Source organism: Anthonomus grandis, chromosome 7 (genome assembly GCF_022605725.1).
Source record: "Anthonomus grandis grandis chromosome 7, icAntGran1.3, whole genome shotgun sequence".
Classification (NCBI taxonomy): Eukaryota; Metazoa; Arthropoda; class Insecta; order Coleoptera; family Curculionidae; genus Anthonomus; species Anthonomus grandis.
The window spans coordinates 25,950,909-25,968,858 of NC_065552.1; the positions used below are offsets into that span (position 1 = coordinate 25,950,909).

Sequence of the window (17,950 nt, forward strand, 5' to 3'; positions counted from 1 at the left end):
TCTGAATCAGTCAATAATACTTAATAAACTGAAATAAAACTTAACTGACCAATAATGTGTTGGGTATATTTTATTATTATATTTTGTTACTTTAGGTCATATTTACGTTATTACGTGTATTGTGTATTTACTTTTTTATATTTCTATTACTATTTATTTTAGAAGTACATTTTCTACTATTGACACGCGCAAAGAATAATAAAAATGAATAATTATATAAATATTTTTCACAAAAAACGTGTTTCACTCAATTTTGAGCATCGTCATGTGTAGTCGCATTTTACTTCATCATACAACGACGTTGTTCTGGTAATATAATTATATAGCACTCGTAGTACACATTTTTGATAGTTTTGTCCATAAAGCAATATTATTATATTAGCAAGGACACAAGTAAAAAACGCCAATGACAGATAGTACGCCCATACTATTTACCTCATTTTTATGACTTTCTCCACTTTTTTCCCTAATAAAACATACTAAAATAGAGAGCCAAGTGATGCAGTGAGCTCGTTTAATCATAACTTAAGACCATGCAGGATAATTTACAATATTTACAACCTCTGATAAGTTTAACCGCTTATAACTGAACATTGCTTCTGAGCACAACTGTACTCTTGCACCTTGCATCCGACAACCTTCCTCTATTTACCGGGGAGAAATTTAAAATAGACACCCTGTATGTACGTCGGTTACTCAACGAATTAATAAAACAAAAGATATTAGTCGTTTCCATCATATCTAACAAGAATTCCAGTCGTTATTCAATAATTATCTAAAAATAGCAGATTACAGTCGCGGAGTGTCAAAAGTCAAGAAAAAATCTTTTATTTATGCTTTAAATTACCAACATTTGAATCGGTCATTAATATTTTTGTAAATGTGATCATCGGAACATTTTATTGACGTTTATTTTCAGATATATAAATGTGAACATTATTTTTTGTTTGTTTTGGCATTCCGTTTTATTATAAATCTTTTTCAATTTGTATATATTCTAATTTTAAACTTTGAAAGAAATATGTTTCTAAGTTATAGTAAAAATTTGTTAAATAACTGTATTAAGTATGGTTTGTTAAAACAGATTCAACAACACATATGTTTTTATTTAAATGTAGCTTTTTAGCTTCTAGCTTATATGGTGCCCACTAACAGTTTGATTTGAAGCCATTGAATTCAATACATACATTTGGAAGAATGTTTTAGATAAAAGAGTCAGACTTATAATGTATAAGTTGATAATTTGAATCTCTAAATATCTTTTTTTTGAATGACAAGACCGTGGTGCAACCTATCGAAAGCCTTCGAAAAATCTGAATTAACCAGATTTAATTGTCTCCTACATGCATAGCTTGATAGTAGTAATGGTGGGACAGAGACCGATGGGTAGGAATAACTCTCTTTTTGCCAACCCCTGAAACCCCGCCATTACCACTGACCTTCTTTAAGCAGACGACTCATCCTCCTAATGAATCTTAGAATCTTTAGTTTCTCTCCTGATACTAGCCCATATTTCGAATTCTCCTTTAAAATGATATGCGATTTCCTCTGCCATGCCACAACTAGGGCACAGCGGACTGGTCACCACGTCTAAGATATGTCAGCAATGTGTCCAGCAGATCTTTGACCTCTTGAACCAATTTGGGACTGGTCCTAGGAGCTTGGATGGCCTTTAAGGCAGCTTGGCTTTTGGAATAAATAATTATTTCGTTTTCTGGCCCCTTTTTGACCACCTCCAATGGTGGTTATAATGGAATAGTTCTAAATGGCAAATAGTTCTATTTGGAAGACTGTTGAATATTTCCCTTGCGAGAAAGCTCGTTCTCAATCAATGTCGTTCTCCATTCTTGAACTACCTGTGTACCATATTTTCAAATCTTTTCGATATTAAGCCTTTCTGTTAGGCCATTCATCCCTGTTGACTATGTCAATCTGAAAAGAACCTGCTAATCATATAATTTTTAAATTATAGAAGCATTATAGAAGCTTTGCATTGAGAGGTAGCAAAATTGGCATTTCCTTCTCTGCCTTTGATGTAAGCCCCGCTACCTACTACGAGTTGACGCTACCATGTGGCGGTATCCTTCATCCTAACAAATGGTGTAAGTAGCTTCCTCTGAACCCTCATTCTAAAGTGATAGCAAATCCAGGAGCATTCAAATTTTCAAATTCAATATATTACATGCAAAATACATTAGCGTCTACACAAGTCAAAATAAATTTAATATAGGGCAAAATATTAGTTGCCCTAGGTCTTGTTGTTAGGTCTTGAGGAAGAATATTAAAGAATTTAATTCTAAGACAATCTGGCTCACTCTGACACCTTCCCAGCCGACGATAGGCAATGGGATAATGAGTTTTCTCTGTCTATTCTCATAGCTATGACCCGCCTTATGCAATCTGTATTGGCCCTCATTTGAGTCTTGGACGATATTATTGATGCTTACGATAAGGGCGAGACAACAGCTTTAGTTTTGTTAGATTTCAGCAAGGCCTTCGACACTCTTCACCATAATTTGCTTTTGGCGAAGCTCTTTTCTTATGGTTTTTTACCGAAAGCTGTGTGTTTTTTCAGTAATTACCTGGCGAATAGATCACAGATAACAAGGGTGGGTAACTCATTCTCTGCGCCAGCCGATTTAACAAGAGGTGTTCTCCAAGGATCCATTCTAGGCCCATTACTTTTTATACTTTATATAAATGACCTAAAAAATAAAATTCGAAATTGTCGTATGGCTCAATACTGTGACGATTCACAAATTTATATACAGTTTACCAAGGATAATGTTTTTGAATCCATAGAATCATTGGGTCGGTGCTTGGATGCAGTACATTTATTCAAAACAAAATGGTTTAAAATTAAACCTTAAAAAATCGGCTGTCATCTATATTGGCCCCTTGGCATCATGGTGTCGTATGAACTGTGATGTCATGATAGATGGTGAAAACATTTCGAATTTAAAAGAACATAAAAACTTAGGTATTGTTTTTGACACAAATTTAAGATTTAGAACGCAGGTATCTAAAGTAGTTCAGAGAGCATATATTTCTCTGAGAAACTTGTACAAAAGTAAGGCTCTCTTAAGTGTTACTCTAAAGAAGCAACTTTGTGAAGCTCTCGTCTTATCGCAATTATAATGATTCTAATTTTGTGTATGGACCATGTCTTGATGTTTCCAGTAGGTACAAACTGCAAAAAATACAAAATTCTTGCATTCGCTTTGTTTATGGGTTAAGAAGACGGGATCACGTAACTTGTAAGCTGAAAGAATTAAAGTAGCTCAATGTGCAAAATAGAGAAAAATTTCATTATTGTTGTTTCTTGTTTAAACTTTAAAAAAAGAATTATCCAGCCTACTTACGTAATAAACTTAAAACAGGAATCTCTAGACATAACCGAACAACACGCACGGTTTTAAAATTTGATATACCCCGTTGTAGCGCTGCAATTTTTCAAAGGTCATTTTCTTTCTGTGCATCAAAGCTAATAAATACATATAATATTAGTGACTATGTTAACAAGTCTTTTCAAAGTTTCAAAAATAGATTAAAAACAGTATTGGTTGAAAGTCAATAATAAAATAGAGTACTTAATGACTATGTTCAACTTAGGAACAATTTTAATTTTATTTTATCAATTTATTTGTTTTTGGATAGTTCTTCTCCTTTTGTTTTGTTTATATTGCTATTATTGTAGAATATTATTAATTTTTTTTAAGTTTTTGTATTGTTAAATCAAGTCAGTCATGCTCTAGGTGAGTTTTTTTTAAGTCTAAATTTTTGTTTGTTTTTTTGTATATTAAGTTAGTTAAATATTTTCTGTATGTTTTATTTGCTTTTTTAATATAGTTATAATAATATTGTAATTTTATGTGTACTCGGTTAAGTTAACAGCATTCGCTGCCCTTCGCCGAGTGTAAAATAAAGGCCTAACTTATTTATTTATTTATTTATTTACTTAACATGCAAGAGAGAATCCAATATATATTCGAAGGTAATGTTAATATATTGAGATTGATAAATGCCCAACTGCAGTCGTCCCTGTATCCCAGCCCAGCTAGGATCCGCACTGCTTTCCTCTGAAGCCCAAACACTCTCCCAGAGAGAGTGGCATGATCCCAAGCCAGTACAACATAATAATATGACATTACTGAGTGAAAAAAAGGGCATGATATGCAGTTTTTAGGTCATCAAGTGATAATCACTCTAAGAGAGTACGGAGGGCAAACAATGTGCTTCTTAATCTGCCTGACACTTAATCAATATGACACTCCCATTTAAGAGTAGGGTCGATATGAACTCCCAGGAACTTAATACACTCCTAGTCCCCATTAACATTGCCCCTGAGAGCAAAAAGCACTGTCTCAGTTTCTTTGTCATTGATTTTCCATTCATACGAGACCAGGCCTCCGCACTCGCCCGTGCAGCCTCCAACCTCTCCATAGCTTGTTCCTTTGAATCAGCGGACAGACAATGTTTGTGTCATCCGCAAAGAGGGAACAGCTATGTTGATTGAAGGCAGGTCATTTATGTGTAAAAGGAAGAGAATCGGTCTCAATATTGAACCTTGCGGAACTCCCACATCTATAACCCTCTCAGACGACGATGAAACCCCAACTCTGACTATCTGCATTCTGGTAGATAAATATGATTTCAATAGTTCGATGCTTTTTAAGGAGAAGCCGGTGGTTAACACAGTCAAATGCCTTGGACAGGTCGCAAAACAGGACTGCACTATACTGTAAATTGTCGAAAGAGTTTCTGATAAACTGTGATTGTCTTTAAGGAAAATTACCATGTTAGAGCTGCACCTATTATGATTTTCATTACACTTGTAATGCCGAGACCGGCCAACCTTTGCAATTTAGCAATGTTTTGAACATAACAAAGTTCTATACAAAGATTTAAAAAAGATTAGTACTTTATAACCTAATATATTTATCACAGGTAATAAGTGATAGTGCCTGATATATCTCTCCTAACACAAAGTAGAACTCTCATTATAAGCCTCCTATCAGTATATTTATCACTTCCAAATTCCTATTCTAATAAAATGCAGTTCTTGTTAAATAGTTCGGCATTAAAAATACCATCCTGGATTCAGGTCTCTGTAAGTTCCACCAAATGATTATCACAGAGAGATACATATAAAACTCACCAGCTTATCATTAACAATCCTTAGATTAGTTTCACAAGCACTCAATATGTATGTCACAGCTTGTTGCGTATACACCTGTAGCTATAGTTTTTGCCTATTTCTCAGTCGTTTAACAGTATTTACTATAGCGTTAGTAAGGTTGGTGGGTTTGCATATCAGCATAAGAGGTCAATTTTTCTTCTCAGTCGGCTTTCTTAATTGTAATACATATAGACTTCCATAACACATATTGTGTAATAAGGTTTCGTCAGTGAAAGATTGTGAAAATCAATATTTAATACCGGTCTATTTTGGAGCCTTAAGGCAGGATAAACCTTAACATTCTTCCAATCATAGACTAATTTTTGCCAATTCAATAATATAAGAAACGATGTTTGAATATTTATATATGCAAAAATTGATTTATAGATGGAAATAATGAATTAAAATGAGTTAAGGTGACATAATAATATAAAGGTTAAAATACTCTAAAAATATTAGTCATATTGAGCTGAAAATAGTTTCAAATTATTAATAATTTATTATTTCTTTTAATTTTTAGCTTCCGTTCTTCATCATCACCGAGAAAGCCTAATTGAATTATTATTCGGTTTTCCGTTTTCTAAGGGTACTTAAATATGGAAGAACGGCGTTTTGAGACTACTAAAATTTATTGTTTTATTACATTTTGTGTGTAAAATGTTAAAATATTTTATCAATAATATATGTGCACGAGAATGCATTAAGCATTATCTAAAACGTTAATAATTTTCCAATTAACCTACATACACAGGTGAATTTTTTTAAACTATGATACTATTCAAATTACTTGAGTGTTATCAATAATAACCTTGTTTTTCGAATAAAACGATCATAGGGCACTGTTAAACCAATTTTTAATTAATCTCAATAATTTAGTTTACCTAGGTTTAGTCGTCGTATGTTTCACTAAAATAGTATAGGTAACATGCGATACATATTTATTTATTTTCATACATATTTATTTTTATATTGCCTTTTAACTATCCGTTTAGGTGTGAATTAAAAAACTCGATACACAAAAATAGTCAACTGATTTATTACATATGTTCATACTAAACTCAATTATTTAAGACTGATAGAAACACTTATTTACAGTGTATTTATTTGCTTCTTCGTTCGATTTGAAGGTCGCGCCTATATAGTAGACCATTGTTCCAGAACATTCGCTAGCATTTCAGGTGTGCCCCGAGATGTCGCGAGTTGTGCTTGCCGTTCGATTCATCCTTGTCTCACTTTTGGGTCTTGGCAACGGACGAGAAGTTTCCTGCATGCTGAAAAATAGCTGATATATCGTGGCTCTTAGGATCATTACAATAAACTTGTTTAAAGTTTTTAGTGCAATTTGCTTAACATTTTATTTTAGAGGCAACAAATATGTCCTACAAACTGAAAAATAGAAGAATAAATAGAGAAAAAAAAGTCTCGGTCGTAGTACTTTTTGTCCCTGTTATAGGATGTTTTATATGCCACTAATGTGAATCTGTAATGTAACGTGCCTATTTCCTTAAGCTGATTTTTGATAAACCTCGAATAATTTACTCTAGTTAAATTAATTTTAATATTTTTTTTTATATAGGATGGCCCATCAAATCTGGTCCAGCAAAGTGTTTGAAAGGGAATATTTTTTAAAAATTATCCCTCAATAATTCTTTATAATTATGGTAAAAGTTTAGCTAAATAACAAATTCTAATGGTTTGTTTACAAGAAACTATAATGTCCATGACGCATATAAGGTACACATGTCCTACTAAGCTAATTTGGGTTATTAAAATGACGTGGCAATGTTGGAAAACTACAAAAAAACTTCAGGATTGGATTAGTACATAAAGCATAAGATCTATATATAATTATAGTTACCGTGATGCAGAAATGATACCTACATAGCTTTAAGATTAAATGTAGATAAAAATTAAGCCCAAATTTCGAGGTGTGACACATATGGTGATGCGGCCCTGGTAAAAGAATCTTCTTGATGCATCGACGATTACTCCCTGTTGACATAAATAACGCTTGTGATGGTCAAATAACTTCAGTTCTCAAAAAGTCAAAAGTCCCTCTCAAAAAGTCATCCCGAATTTACCAAGTTTTTGAGTACGATGATTTACTAACACATTTAAAAAAAAATAATTTTTTTCGCTGTAGTGAAAGAAGCCGTTTGAAGAACTTTTGAACGAACGCTCACACAAAGCTGAGCAAATTTATTAAAATACCTCAATACTCTAATAGCTAAGTGACCAACTTCAGATGAGATTCTGTGGAAGGCAAATTTAAGAGAAATTTAAAGAGCAAAATCAATTACTCTATATGGCCTCAGATTCAATCAACAAAACGGTTTTTTGAAAAATCTCAATCACAACAGGATTTCCATCAAAATATGTCGAAATATTACATCTTTTGTATGACAACAAGAGCGCCATTGTTCTCGGAAATCCTGGAGGGAGAGATTATACCAGGAGTCAAGCAGGGATGCTAATAGCAACAACAATTTTCTTACCATTTGCGGGTATTGTTATTAAATTCACTGGCGGATACCTCTTGGGGTAGAAATTATATACAGATTCGATGGAGGATTTCATACAGATTAGTGGAACAATATACAGATTCGGTCTCCCGCAGTCGTCTAACTTGTTGATAATGTTATTTTAGTAAATACTGAGGAGGATTTGCATAATTCTTAATGTAATACCATATACGGTGTCACTACGAATTGGCAATTATACGAATATTCTTACCATATACAGGGTGTTTCAGACCTATAGGATCAAACTTCTAGGGGTTGTTCAGTGCAACGGTAGAATCCATTTGAGTATAGGAACTCATGTCCGGAAATGTGTCACTACGCCACTACGGCCCTAAGACGCGTTTAAATTTAGAAAAAATATTAATTACCTAAATAGGATCTGATGCATTTATTTTTACCTTTTGTATATGATACCATCACAACAATTGTTCAAAATGTCTTCCTCCAACCTTAATACACCGATTTAAACGCCGCATATGATTTCGGCGGACTACACTAAAAATTTGATCCTCGTTTTTAATGCTGCTGTTATTCGTCCAATTAAGTCTAGCTCTGATTCTACTGAAGTTTCGTAGACTAAAGACTTTACATGTCCCCACAAGAAAAAATCGAGCGACGTTAAATCGGGTGACCTAGGAGGCCAAGAAACTGCTCCATCTTTGGCAATCCAACGGTGCCCAAACCGCTGAGCCAAATACTCGCGTACTTGTACAGCAAAGTGAGCCGGCGCTTCATCATGCTGAAACCACATTTGCTGTCTAACGTTTAGTGGAACATTTTCAAGGAGTTCTGGGAGAACTTCCTCCAAGAAACGCAGATAAATAGCTCCTGTTAACTGTTCCGATAGAAGGTATGGCCCAATTAAATAATCATCAACAATGCCTGCTCATACGTTGACAGACCAACGATTCTGATGTTTTCTTGGAAAAATTGCATAAGGATTTTCTTCGTCCCAAACATGGCTATTCCTACTATTAAAAATACCGTCTCTTGTGAAAGAGGCTTCATCGGTTCACAAAACATATCGTTAAAAATTTGGTTGTGCAATGATGTGATCCAGAACCAACGACAAAATTGAACTCTAGGATGATAATCGGCTGCAGTCATACCTGGAACTTTCTGGAAGTGGTAAGAATGGAGTTGTTGCTCGGGTAGTACCCGCCAGACAGAAGCGTTACTCGTATTCATATTCTTAGCGACGTCTCGTGTGCTATTTGATGGTTCATCGGCAACTCGCTGAAGCACCTCCTGTTTAAATTCGACCGTTCTTACGGTTCGAGCAACACCAGTATCATGCATCTTGGTCTTACATGCCTGTCTCAGCGAGCCGCCGATGAACCGCAATAAACTTTTTGTATCCAGGATGCTGTCGTTCGGGATAACGTTCATGATACAACCGCGATGCTGCTCGTGCATTTCAGTTTGTTGCTCCGTATGCCAAATGCATATCCGCCAATTCTTAATTAGTAAAGTTTTCTATTAGCAATAAATGTTAAAAAATTGTAAGCTATAACATTTTTAAACATGACATTGAAAATTGACATTGATAAGCGTTGATTTTAAACAATTGTTGTTATGGTATCATGTACAAAAGGTAAAAATAAATGCAGCAGATCCTATTTAGGTAATTAATGTTTTTTAAAAATTTTAACGCGTCTTAGGGCCGTAGTGGCGTAGTGACGCATTTCCGGACATGGGTTCCTATACTTAAATGGATTCTTCTGTTGCACTGAACAACCCGCAGAAGTTTGATCCCATAGTTCTGAAACACCTTGTATTCTTGTTGTTTTTAAAATCTGTAATATCTTGTCATGGCGTACCTTATCAAAAAGTATTTTCGAAATCGATTAAATAAAGCAACACACTATGATTAACATTACGACGCTTCTCTAGTTTCGATTCTCGAACCGGAGACTGTTTCCGATTCTTTCCTTACGCATATTATTAGATACTTTCCTTATACTTACTGTATACCCTGCCAGGTTTCTCTCTTAAAAATATCTCAAGGACGTGGCTCATTAGATTAATTGTTCGATGATTTTTAGATTCGGTTGCTCTACTTATTCTTCTTCGGGATCATAGCGAACGTTGATTTCAGCCAATCCGTATTATTCCGATATCGTAGATAGAGTGAGCTAAAAAGTGTTATAAAGGCTGTTATTCTTTCACCGCCTTTTCAAAATTTGAGTGCTGCTCAAGTAGCAGGTCCACTTCATCACATCCAGATCTTTTATCATCAAAAAGTTCTCCAATATATTATTGTGGTCTTTTAGATAGTGGCTTTGAGTCAGTCGATTATTGCCGCTAATTTGCTTTAATTTTTTATGTAAATTAAACATGTCGTGTTGTATCTCGTAGTTTTCTAATTCTCGAAAAATATATATCTTACCTCTCAATATGGCTTAATATACCTCTAATATATCTCGTAAATGGTATCCTCTAAAAATAATAGGATTTTACTGAACCTTATCCCTTTTACTACTTTGGGGTTGAATTGATTTTGTACTCAGATCAAAATATTATTTCCCACAAAAACAGGTGTTGCACTTAGATATGCGCATTATCACTATAGAATAAAATTTGACAATAGACATGTCATCAACATAAGAAGATGATTTTGTTTTACTTTCTACATTATTTTTGCGTTTACTGAACGCCCTCAATTTTTTCACCTTTACTCAAAAACTAGGTCCTTGATAAAAATATTCCAATATTTTTCTCACTTAAATGTATTTTTGTCTGCATTTCTGGGTAATAAACTGAAAGTTTATTGGGTACATTAAACTAACTGTAAGTGTTAAAGTCATAAACAAGTTATTAGAGTTGGGTTAATTGGGATGTCGAATTCCAAATATTTACCGACGGCGTTGGGGCCGATTGATTGATTGATTGGATTTTATTTCGGAAAGCCTGTTTAAATAGCCTTAATTAGGTTACATAATTTAATTTTACGATTTTAAATGATTGGATTCCAATATCTTTCAAATTTAATTATTGTGCTGGTTGCAAGAGGGTTTTAACGTTAAGGGCTGTCTGTTTCAGGTTTCAATCAAATTACATAGGCCAAAGTCAAGCAAATATATTATTTAAGAATTATGTTTTCTTAGACCGTCCTCATCCACTATAATAGGTATAATATTAGTATGGACCAATGATTTAAAATATCCCTATAAAAGACAATCTACTTGAGTTTGTCAAAGAAGTTCTTTGAAGTCTCCAGATCCTGGATGTCATCAATAATAAGACGAGGCGCTCAATTATCATTTGAGACAAAAGTGATGCAGAGCTATAAAACTTTAGGAGCAATTAAGCTAAGCACCAAGTTCACGATATAGTTAGAAATGTCATACATAGGCGAGACAAAGCGACCACTGGAATTCAGGATAAAAGAATAAGAAAGTGGACCCGAGCAGAGGTTTTCAGACACGCATGACCAGACGTCATACACCTCTAGTGTTAAAGCCTTAGCGTACAATAGTTGTTAAGTTTACATTTGAGATCGGTTAGAGATATTTCCCAACCGAAACATTGTCCTAACTATAAAATAAAGGCAATGGAAGTTTGCATATTAATTTTACTTAATCTCCGAATATAAAGCGAAGCCCTCTAACTGAACTCCTAAAATCTAAGACGTTTAGGCCTTAATTAAATGTAGGTTTGTTCAAAATTTACTTCAATAAAATGCACTACCCTTATATGAGAATATATAATATGTTTTTCTCAATAACATATTATAACTTGTAACTCCAAATCCTAAAGTCTCATAACCTATTTTGTTAAAATTTGGGTCAAATAAACATCAATAATCCATAAATAATTTACAATAACCTCTCTTAATCAATAATAAACCCACTAAAAGGGCTCTTTAGGGACACTTCTTTTAATCTATTTTTACTAATGACTACAGAACCTATCAAAAACAAATAGATCAGGCACCGCGGTACTTGAAAGTTTATTTTTGTTTTGCTATTTATATTTTCCATTTGGTCTTCAATGGGAAGTCAAAATATAAAAACGATAAATTTAGAATTTGTTTTTTTCCTATAGCTGTTTTTGTAATATGGATAATCTCTTTTGTATGTTTCCCTTATTCAGTTTAATTACTCGCCTCATAAATTTACCCACGATTAACATTAAAATTCATATTTTGGACTTCCTGTGGATTTAATTCTTACATACCGGATGTGCCACGTATGGCTGACATCATTATGTCCAAACTAATATACATTAAAACAGTCTTTTTGTATTGACAACACAATAATAGTTATTTGCTATATAAGGTATAGGCAGATGTATCTGATATTTAATAGATAGGAAAGGCGCATAAGAAGTAAGAGGGTGCGAATTCGCTCTAATGTTTGCATTTATAGGGGCTTTCAAGCAAAACGGCGGAATAGAAACAACTGCGTAGTTTATCGACCAAGGGTTACTTTGTCCGGGCTATCGGTATATCAAGGTGTTTAGATTTTCTTTAACTCGTATACAGGCTGAGGTAGTTTTATGACAACCAATTGTATGGTTTCCTCTTATGAAGAGTGTTAAACTTTCATAAAAAATTCGGGTTTTTATTTATTTTTTTAACCCTTAAATATAAAAACACTTCTTAATGTGGATTTTTATCTAATAATAAGAGAATCCATCACCGACTATTTATTTTACTTCTACATCCATCCCTAGCTGTCCCGTATAAAAGGAATTCAATTTCCCATATCGATTTTCATTTAGATAGATAGAGCGTATGCGTTGCTCTATATTTAGCTTAATTCTCTATCGATGTGACCAAATATGAGTGACGAAATATCAAATATTTTAGGCCCCAAAAATATTTGCTTTTAAAGGAACAATTAGGATGTTTTCCTAAAAGCCTTCCAGGCTTAAAAACTGTCGATCCCTAATGGCATTATCTTGTCATTTAGAAGTGAACGATATAGAGCAATTTTCGGTAAAACATCCACATGATTGGCCTGCGCCTGATGATCTTGTTTCCATAGCCATTACCGACCCTTTTATGTGCATAAATTGCATTGTAGCTTAACACTTTAGGGCCAAATGAAAATTTAATTAAAGCTTGGATATAAATGGAGGTTTAATTAAAGTTTATACATAAAGAGTGAATTGATTTTTCCTGCTTAAATATTGAAGATTGTTTAGTTATTTGATGTTTTCTTTTGCAGATGACCATCCCTCTATCATCTAACAAGAGATGAGAATACGAGCAGTCTACCGAGAATACACTTAGTCCTTAAATTAGAAATTTACAGTGTTTAAAGATAATTTACAACCATGCAGATCAAATGGATCAACGCCAATTTGCTGACTCTAAAATGTGTTTTGTTTTTGTTTTTTGGTGGTAAGTTGTATGTGAGATATGCATAATATTTACTTTGGAGTCTAAGAAGTATTTCATAGAATAGGCCTTCAGAACTGAGGATGCCATCAGATCGTAATGCCTTTTGGCAATATACAGGTCTAGCCAAGGAAATTAATATATTAAATTTCTAAGTACTAGAAAATCTGTATAACTGCTAAATCTAAGTACTAAGTGAGAAAGAAATTTCTCCAACTTCGGTGAAGCATTGTTCTCTGACTTTCCGCAGGGTGATTTTCTTGCACGTTTTCGATTCAATCTCTTCAGTGGTTTCAACATTATAAATTCGACCAGCAAAGATTCAAAACAGTTGTATCTAAACTTTCGAATTCTGCACTCACACCTATTCCTTACAAGCTGTTTGAAGCATATACGTATTTATATTATGCAAGATTTATGCTAAAAAGTGATACACGTCTGGACAATTCAGGTCTTGGGATCGGAAATTTGTTTATTAACTTGTCAGACAAATCTAAGACACAAGTTGAAAAGAGAACACTTCGGTGCAGCATTGTCGTTCTTTGTTTAACTTGTGAGCATTTTGGCGTTCAAGAAGGAAATTGGCCAGTCGTATATATACTGCTTGAGGAGAATTGGTGAGCTGTTTTGTTTCTTAATATAATGGGGATACACAACAGGATGCAAGGCATTGCACAGTTATTAGCAAGATATTTTTCATAAGTATACTTCAAGATTACATTTGTCAATACGATAGAGATCAGCTTTTTTGTTTTGTAGAACATTGATATATTCGCAAAATATAAGAGAATGATGTGATTCAAAGGCCAAGGTCAGATAATGTATCCTGTTTATTAAAAAACCAATCTTTGTAGTTCAACAAACCACTCTCTGTTGCTTACTTCCTAAGAAGCTAGAAGATTGCTATAGATCAATTTCTCTCATCCTGCAGTTACTTTATAAAGAACTTCTAATCACTGTTCTCATTATCACTGTCACTATTCCATAACAGTATTGCATTCCACTGACTTCTCTGTTCCTTTTATACTGCAAAGTCCTGTCGGATACTTTGGAAATGGTAATGTACTAGACTGTGTTTACAGTGATTTTTCCAAGGAATTTGACAGAGTCAACAATAATCTTTAATCTGAGAAAATTCATGCTTAATTGGTGGTTCCCTATTATCCTGCTTGCACTCTTATATAACTATGCTAGAAAGCATTTTGTCTGCTTTAAGGGACGTTTTTAATATGCCATTTATCATCTCTGACTGGCCTCAGGGTGGTTATCTTGCACCTCGTCAATTCAATCTCTTCAAGGTTTTCAACATTGTTAATTTGACCAGAAAAAGTTCAGATCAGTTGAATCTAAGCTTTGTAATTTTTCGCTCAGAGCCTATTTCTTATAAGATATTTGAAGTTAGCATATATTTACATTGTATAAGACTTCGGCCAAAAAGTTATAGAATTAATCTTCTAAACTGACGAGTCTCCCAGATACTAAGGCCTTTTTGTTCGAATATACGTCTCGAAAATTCAGGCCTTAAGAGCGAGAATCTAACTATTGACTGGTCTAAAAATCTAAATAATTAAATTTAAATCACAAGTTAAAAAGAGAACGATAGTGTTTGTTTTACTTCGGTGAAGCATTGTCCTTTGCCAATATGATAGGGGTCAGATTTTTTTATTTTGAATAACCTTGATGTATTTGCAAAACAGGTGCATCTTGTTTAGTAAAAAACATTACTTGTGGCTTATATTCAACAATTTTGATTTTTACTTCCCAAGATGCTAGAAGATGGCTATAGATCAATTGCTTTAACATTTTTTTCAGTTACTTTACAAAGACCTAATCACTGTTGTCCTTATAAAACAACAGACTCGTTTTCATCTATTTATTCTATATTGCGGAGCTCTGTCCGATGCCTTGGAGAAGGGTAACGTTGTAGACTCTAATTAGAATAATTTTGCCAAGGCATTTGACAGAGTCAAACATAATCTTTAAACTGAGAAATTCCATGCCTATAGTATCGGTGGTTACCTTGTTTAGCGTATTGCTTCATATGATCAGAAGGCTTGATATTGATTAATTGCTAATCTCCTGGTTTGGAAGCTATTGCACAAATGACAGCTCGACAACTTTATTAACGATATAAGATTATGTAAAGCCTGCACTAGCAATCACTTCATGCCTTTTACAGATGACCTCAAATTGATATTGATCTTGACCTGATCATTGATAAAATTCAGTATCACTTACATAATTTACGATTTTACCTAGGATTTTCAAGATCTTCCTGCAATACGATTCGTTAATTAATATAATAACGTAAGATTCACCGTTATTATTTAGAAACTATTGAGATACTTTCTTGGAAGAAAACTCAGCATTCTTACCAATTACAAGGTCTAATGATTCCTAAAAATGTCATCAAAAGGACAAAATCAGTTCCTCTTACCTCACAAAAAATACTATAAAATATTAAACCTAATTTTTTTAGCTGTTGGCTCTCTGCTGCCCTTCATTCCACTGCAAATGAACGCCCTCGGACTCTCCAGAGATGAAGCTATAATAGTATCCGGCATAGCTCCATTGATAGCTCTGATTGGCCCTTTGGTAGCTGCACCTTTAGCTGATAGATTAGCTGGTAAAATAGTTTTATCTATTAAGCAAAGTATCGATGTACCTAAATTCTTACATTTTAGGTGGTTTTGGTGGGGCTCCAAGAAGCAAAACTGGTCGTTATCTAAGAGTTATGATCCTTTTGTGTTGTATATTAGCCACAATATTCTACTGGTTGCTTATTTTGATACCTCCTATTGTAAGTAAATAATGTTGAAACACTATTGACATAATTTGTGTATAATTTTATAGATGAGGAGTCCTCCAAATGTTTCTTTTAGTTGTGACGAGAATGCTGGATTCATTTTGCAAGATCGGTGTGGAGCCGAGAGAATTTGCTACAACTGGGGATCTGAGGTAAACCATTGACATTCTATACTCACTTCATCGTACCCAACTGATTTTAATTTATTTAAGAGAGGCGAAGTTCTGGTGAAAAAATGCAGATTCACCTGCAATGCCACTTCAACATACAAAGGTGAAGAGTTCACTACGCCATCACCAAATGAATATGTTAGTCACGAATACGATACGGATGATTATAACTACGAAGGGGCTATCATCAATAACATATTGAATGGAGAATCTGATAACGTGAGTGGTAATCTGAACCAATATTGGTCATTGTACATTGGTTTATTTGTTATATAGGAACCACCTACGCAGGACTTTAATCAAGAATACCTTCCCGAACCATATCCTCACCTATGTTACCAAAATCGCAGCGGAACCAACAAGATTTGTGCGGTCGATACTTCCATTGGTGCTATTAAACTCATGTTGGGATTAAGACCCACTATTCAGATTAGTGATAATGAAACCGACACTTGCAAGTATCCACTTGGTAAGTGTCAATTTTAACTGATTGCAACTTAATAAATGAAATTGTTTTAATTCGTTTTAGACCAAGAATTCAGCTGTAGAATTCCAGACCAAGTAACTGCAAACCTTCAAAAAGACTTTTCCGAAGACTGCAAGCCTGTTTTAGTGTGTGAAATTCAGGATCCATACAACAACACCGATTCCCTTTTAAAACGGTCACAGTGTGGTTATGATAACATTAGTTTTTGGTAAGAATAATAAAAACAGTATGGTAAATGGTAAAATTCAGATATTTAATAATAGCTTTGTATATTCCCCTTCAATTTCTTAGAGAAACAGAAAATTGAGAAATTAAACCATAAATATAACTGCGAAAAATAGAGATCAAATGAGAGGAACAGAGTGTCCGTCTTTAAGTTTAGTTTCAACTCCTAAAGAGATTTTGAAGGAGTATTCAATTAAAGGGTCATTTGAACAATCAGATAAAGAAGATTTGAGCAAATTGTTGTTTTGTAAGGTGGGGTTCTTCACTGTTGGAAGCTCATACTGTTTTGGCTTCTAGATATTCTTCGGATGCTTGCAACTTATGAAACAACTCGTCTCAACAGCAGAGCAGCAACTCATACTAAATGAGTAAGCTGTTGAGCGCAACCTATTGAAGTTGGAGCAAATGGATCTCTGTTCTTCATACTTGAATTTGATTTTTTATACAAGACGTTGAATAATGAGACTCCTAAGAACTAATGATGGTGTATAATTTTTTGTCATTTGCCAATATCTTACCATTCTTAGATGTTCTACCTCTACCTTAGGCATTTTTCTAAATGTAGTGGCTTCTCCTAAATTAATCCAAAACACTTATTTTCAGGTTGTATCTTTTCATCAAATCCTTCGGAGACGTATTTATAGCGGCAGCTGTTACCCTTTTAGGCACAGCGGTAGTGATCGCAACAAGGGAAACCTCAACAGGGCGTGGTGATATCGGTAAACAAATTGCCTGTGGGGCTCTGGGCTTTGGCCTTTTTGCACCCATCATCGGAGGCGTCGCTGATGGGCGCTTCTTCGAAGGAATCATCTGTTTTACCGTTTTAATGGCACTTGCTGTGATTCTGTTAGCGATCGATGAGTAAGTTGAATAATATCGTCACATTATTATTTCGGATTTTTTATTATTTTTTGTCTTTAGGAAAATGCCTTTAAGTCCTCCAGAGTGGTGGTGGCATACGAGATGTGGGCTGCTAGCTTTACCTATGTCTGCGGTCAGAAAATATGGATTAGAAACTGCTGCCTTAGGAGTTGTTTTGTTTTTATTAGGGGTATTTTGGAATAGCATTGATTCATTTTTGCCTTGGTAAGTTTATTTTTTCAACTTATTTTTGAACAAAATCTTAGTTTTTCAATAACTTAACTCAATAACACAAAAGTTCCGATCTGATATGTAGGTTGAGGAGACTGTAGACCACGTTATTGGGAAGTGCC

At 34.2% G+C, this 17,950-nt stretch overlaps 1 protein-coding gene across 1 annotated transcript in view; it reads left to right on the forward strand.

Annotated features, from left to right (window-relative positions):
* LOC126738620 (uncharacterized) overlaps positions 1-17,950 on the forward strand; it is a 37,142-nt gene that overhangs the window by 16,333 nt on the left and 2,859 nt on the right. The window contains exons 2-10 of the mRNA XM_050444042.1: positions 12,876-13,051; positions 15,528-15,674; positions 15,733-15,848; positions 15,902-16,006; positions 16,067-16,243; positions 16,301-16,493; positions 16,554-16,719; positions 17,340-17,597; positions 17,658-17,822. Of these exons, the coding sequence (XP_050299999.1) occupies positions 12,985-13,051; positions 15,528-15,674; positions 15,733-15,848; positions 15,902-16,006; positions 16,067-16,243; positions 16,301-16,493; positions 16,554-16,719; positions 17,340-17,597; positions 17,658-17,822 (1,394 nt within the window). The 5' untranslated portion in view covers positions 12,876-12,984. The remainder of the gene's footprint in view (positions 1-12,875; positions 13,052-15,527; positions 15,675-15,732; positions 15,849-15,901; positions 16,007-16,066; positions 16,244-16,300; positions 16,494-16,553; positions 16,720-17,339; positions 17,598-17,657; positions 17,823-17,950) is intronic.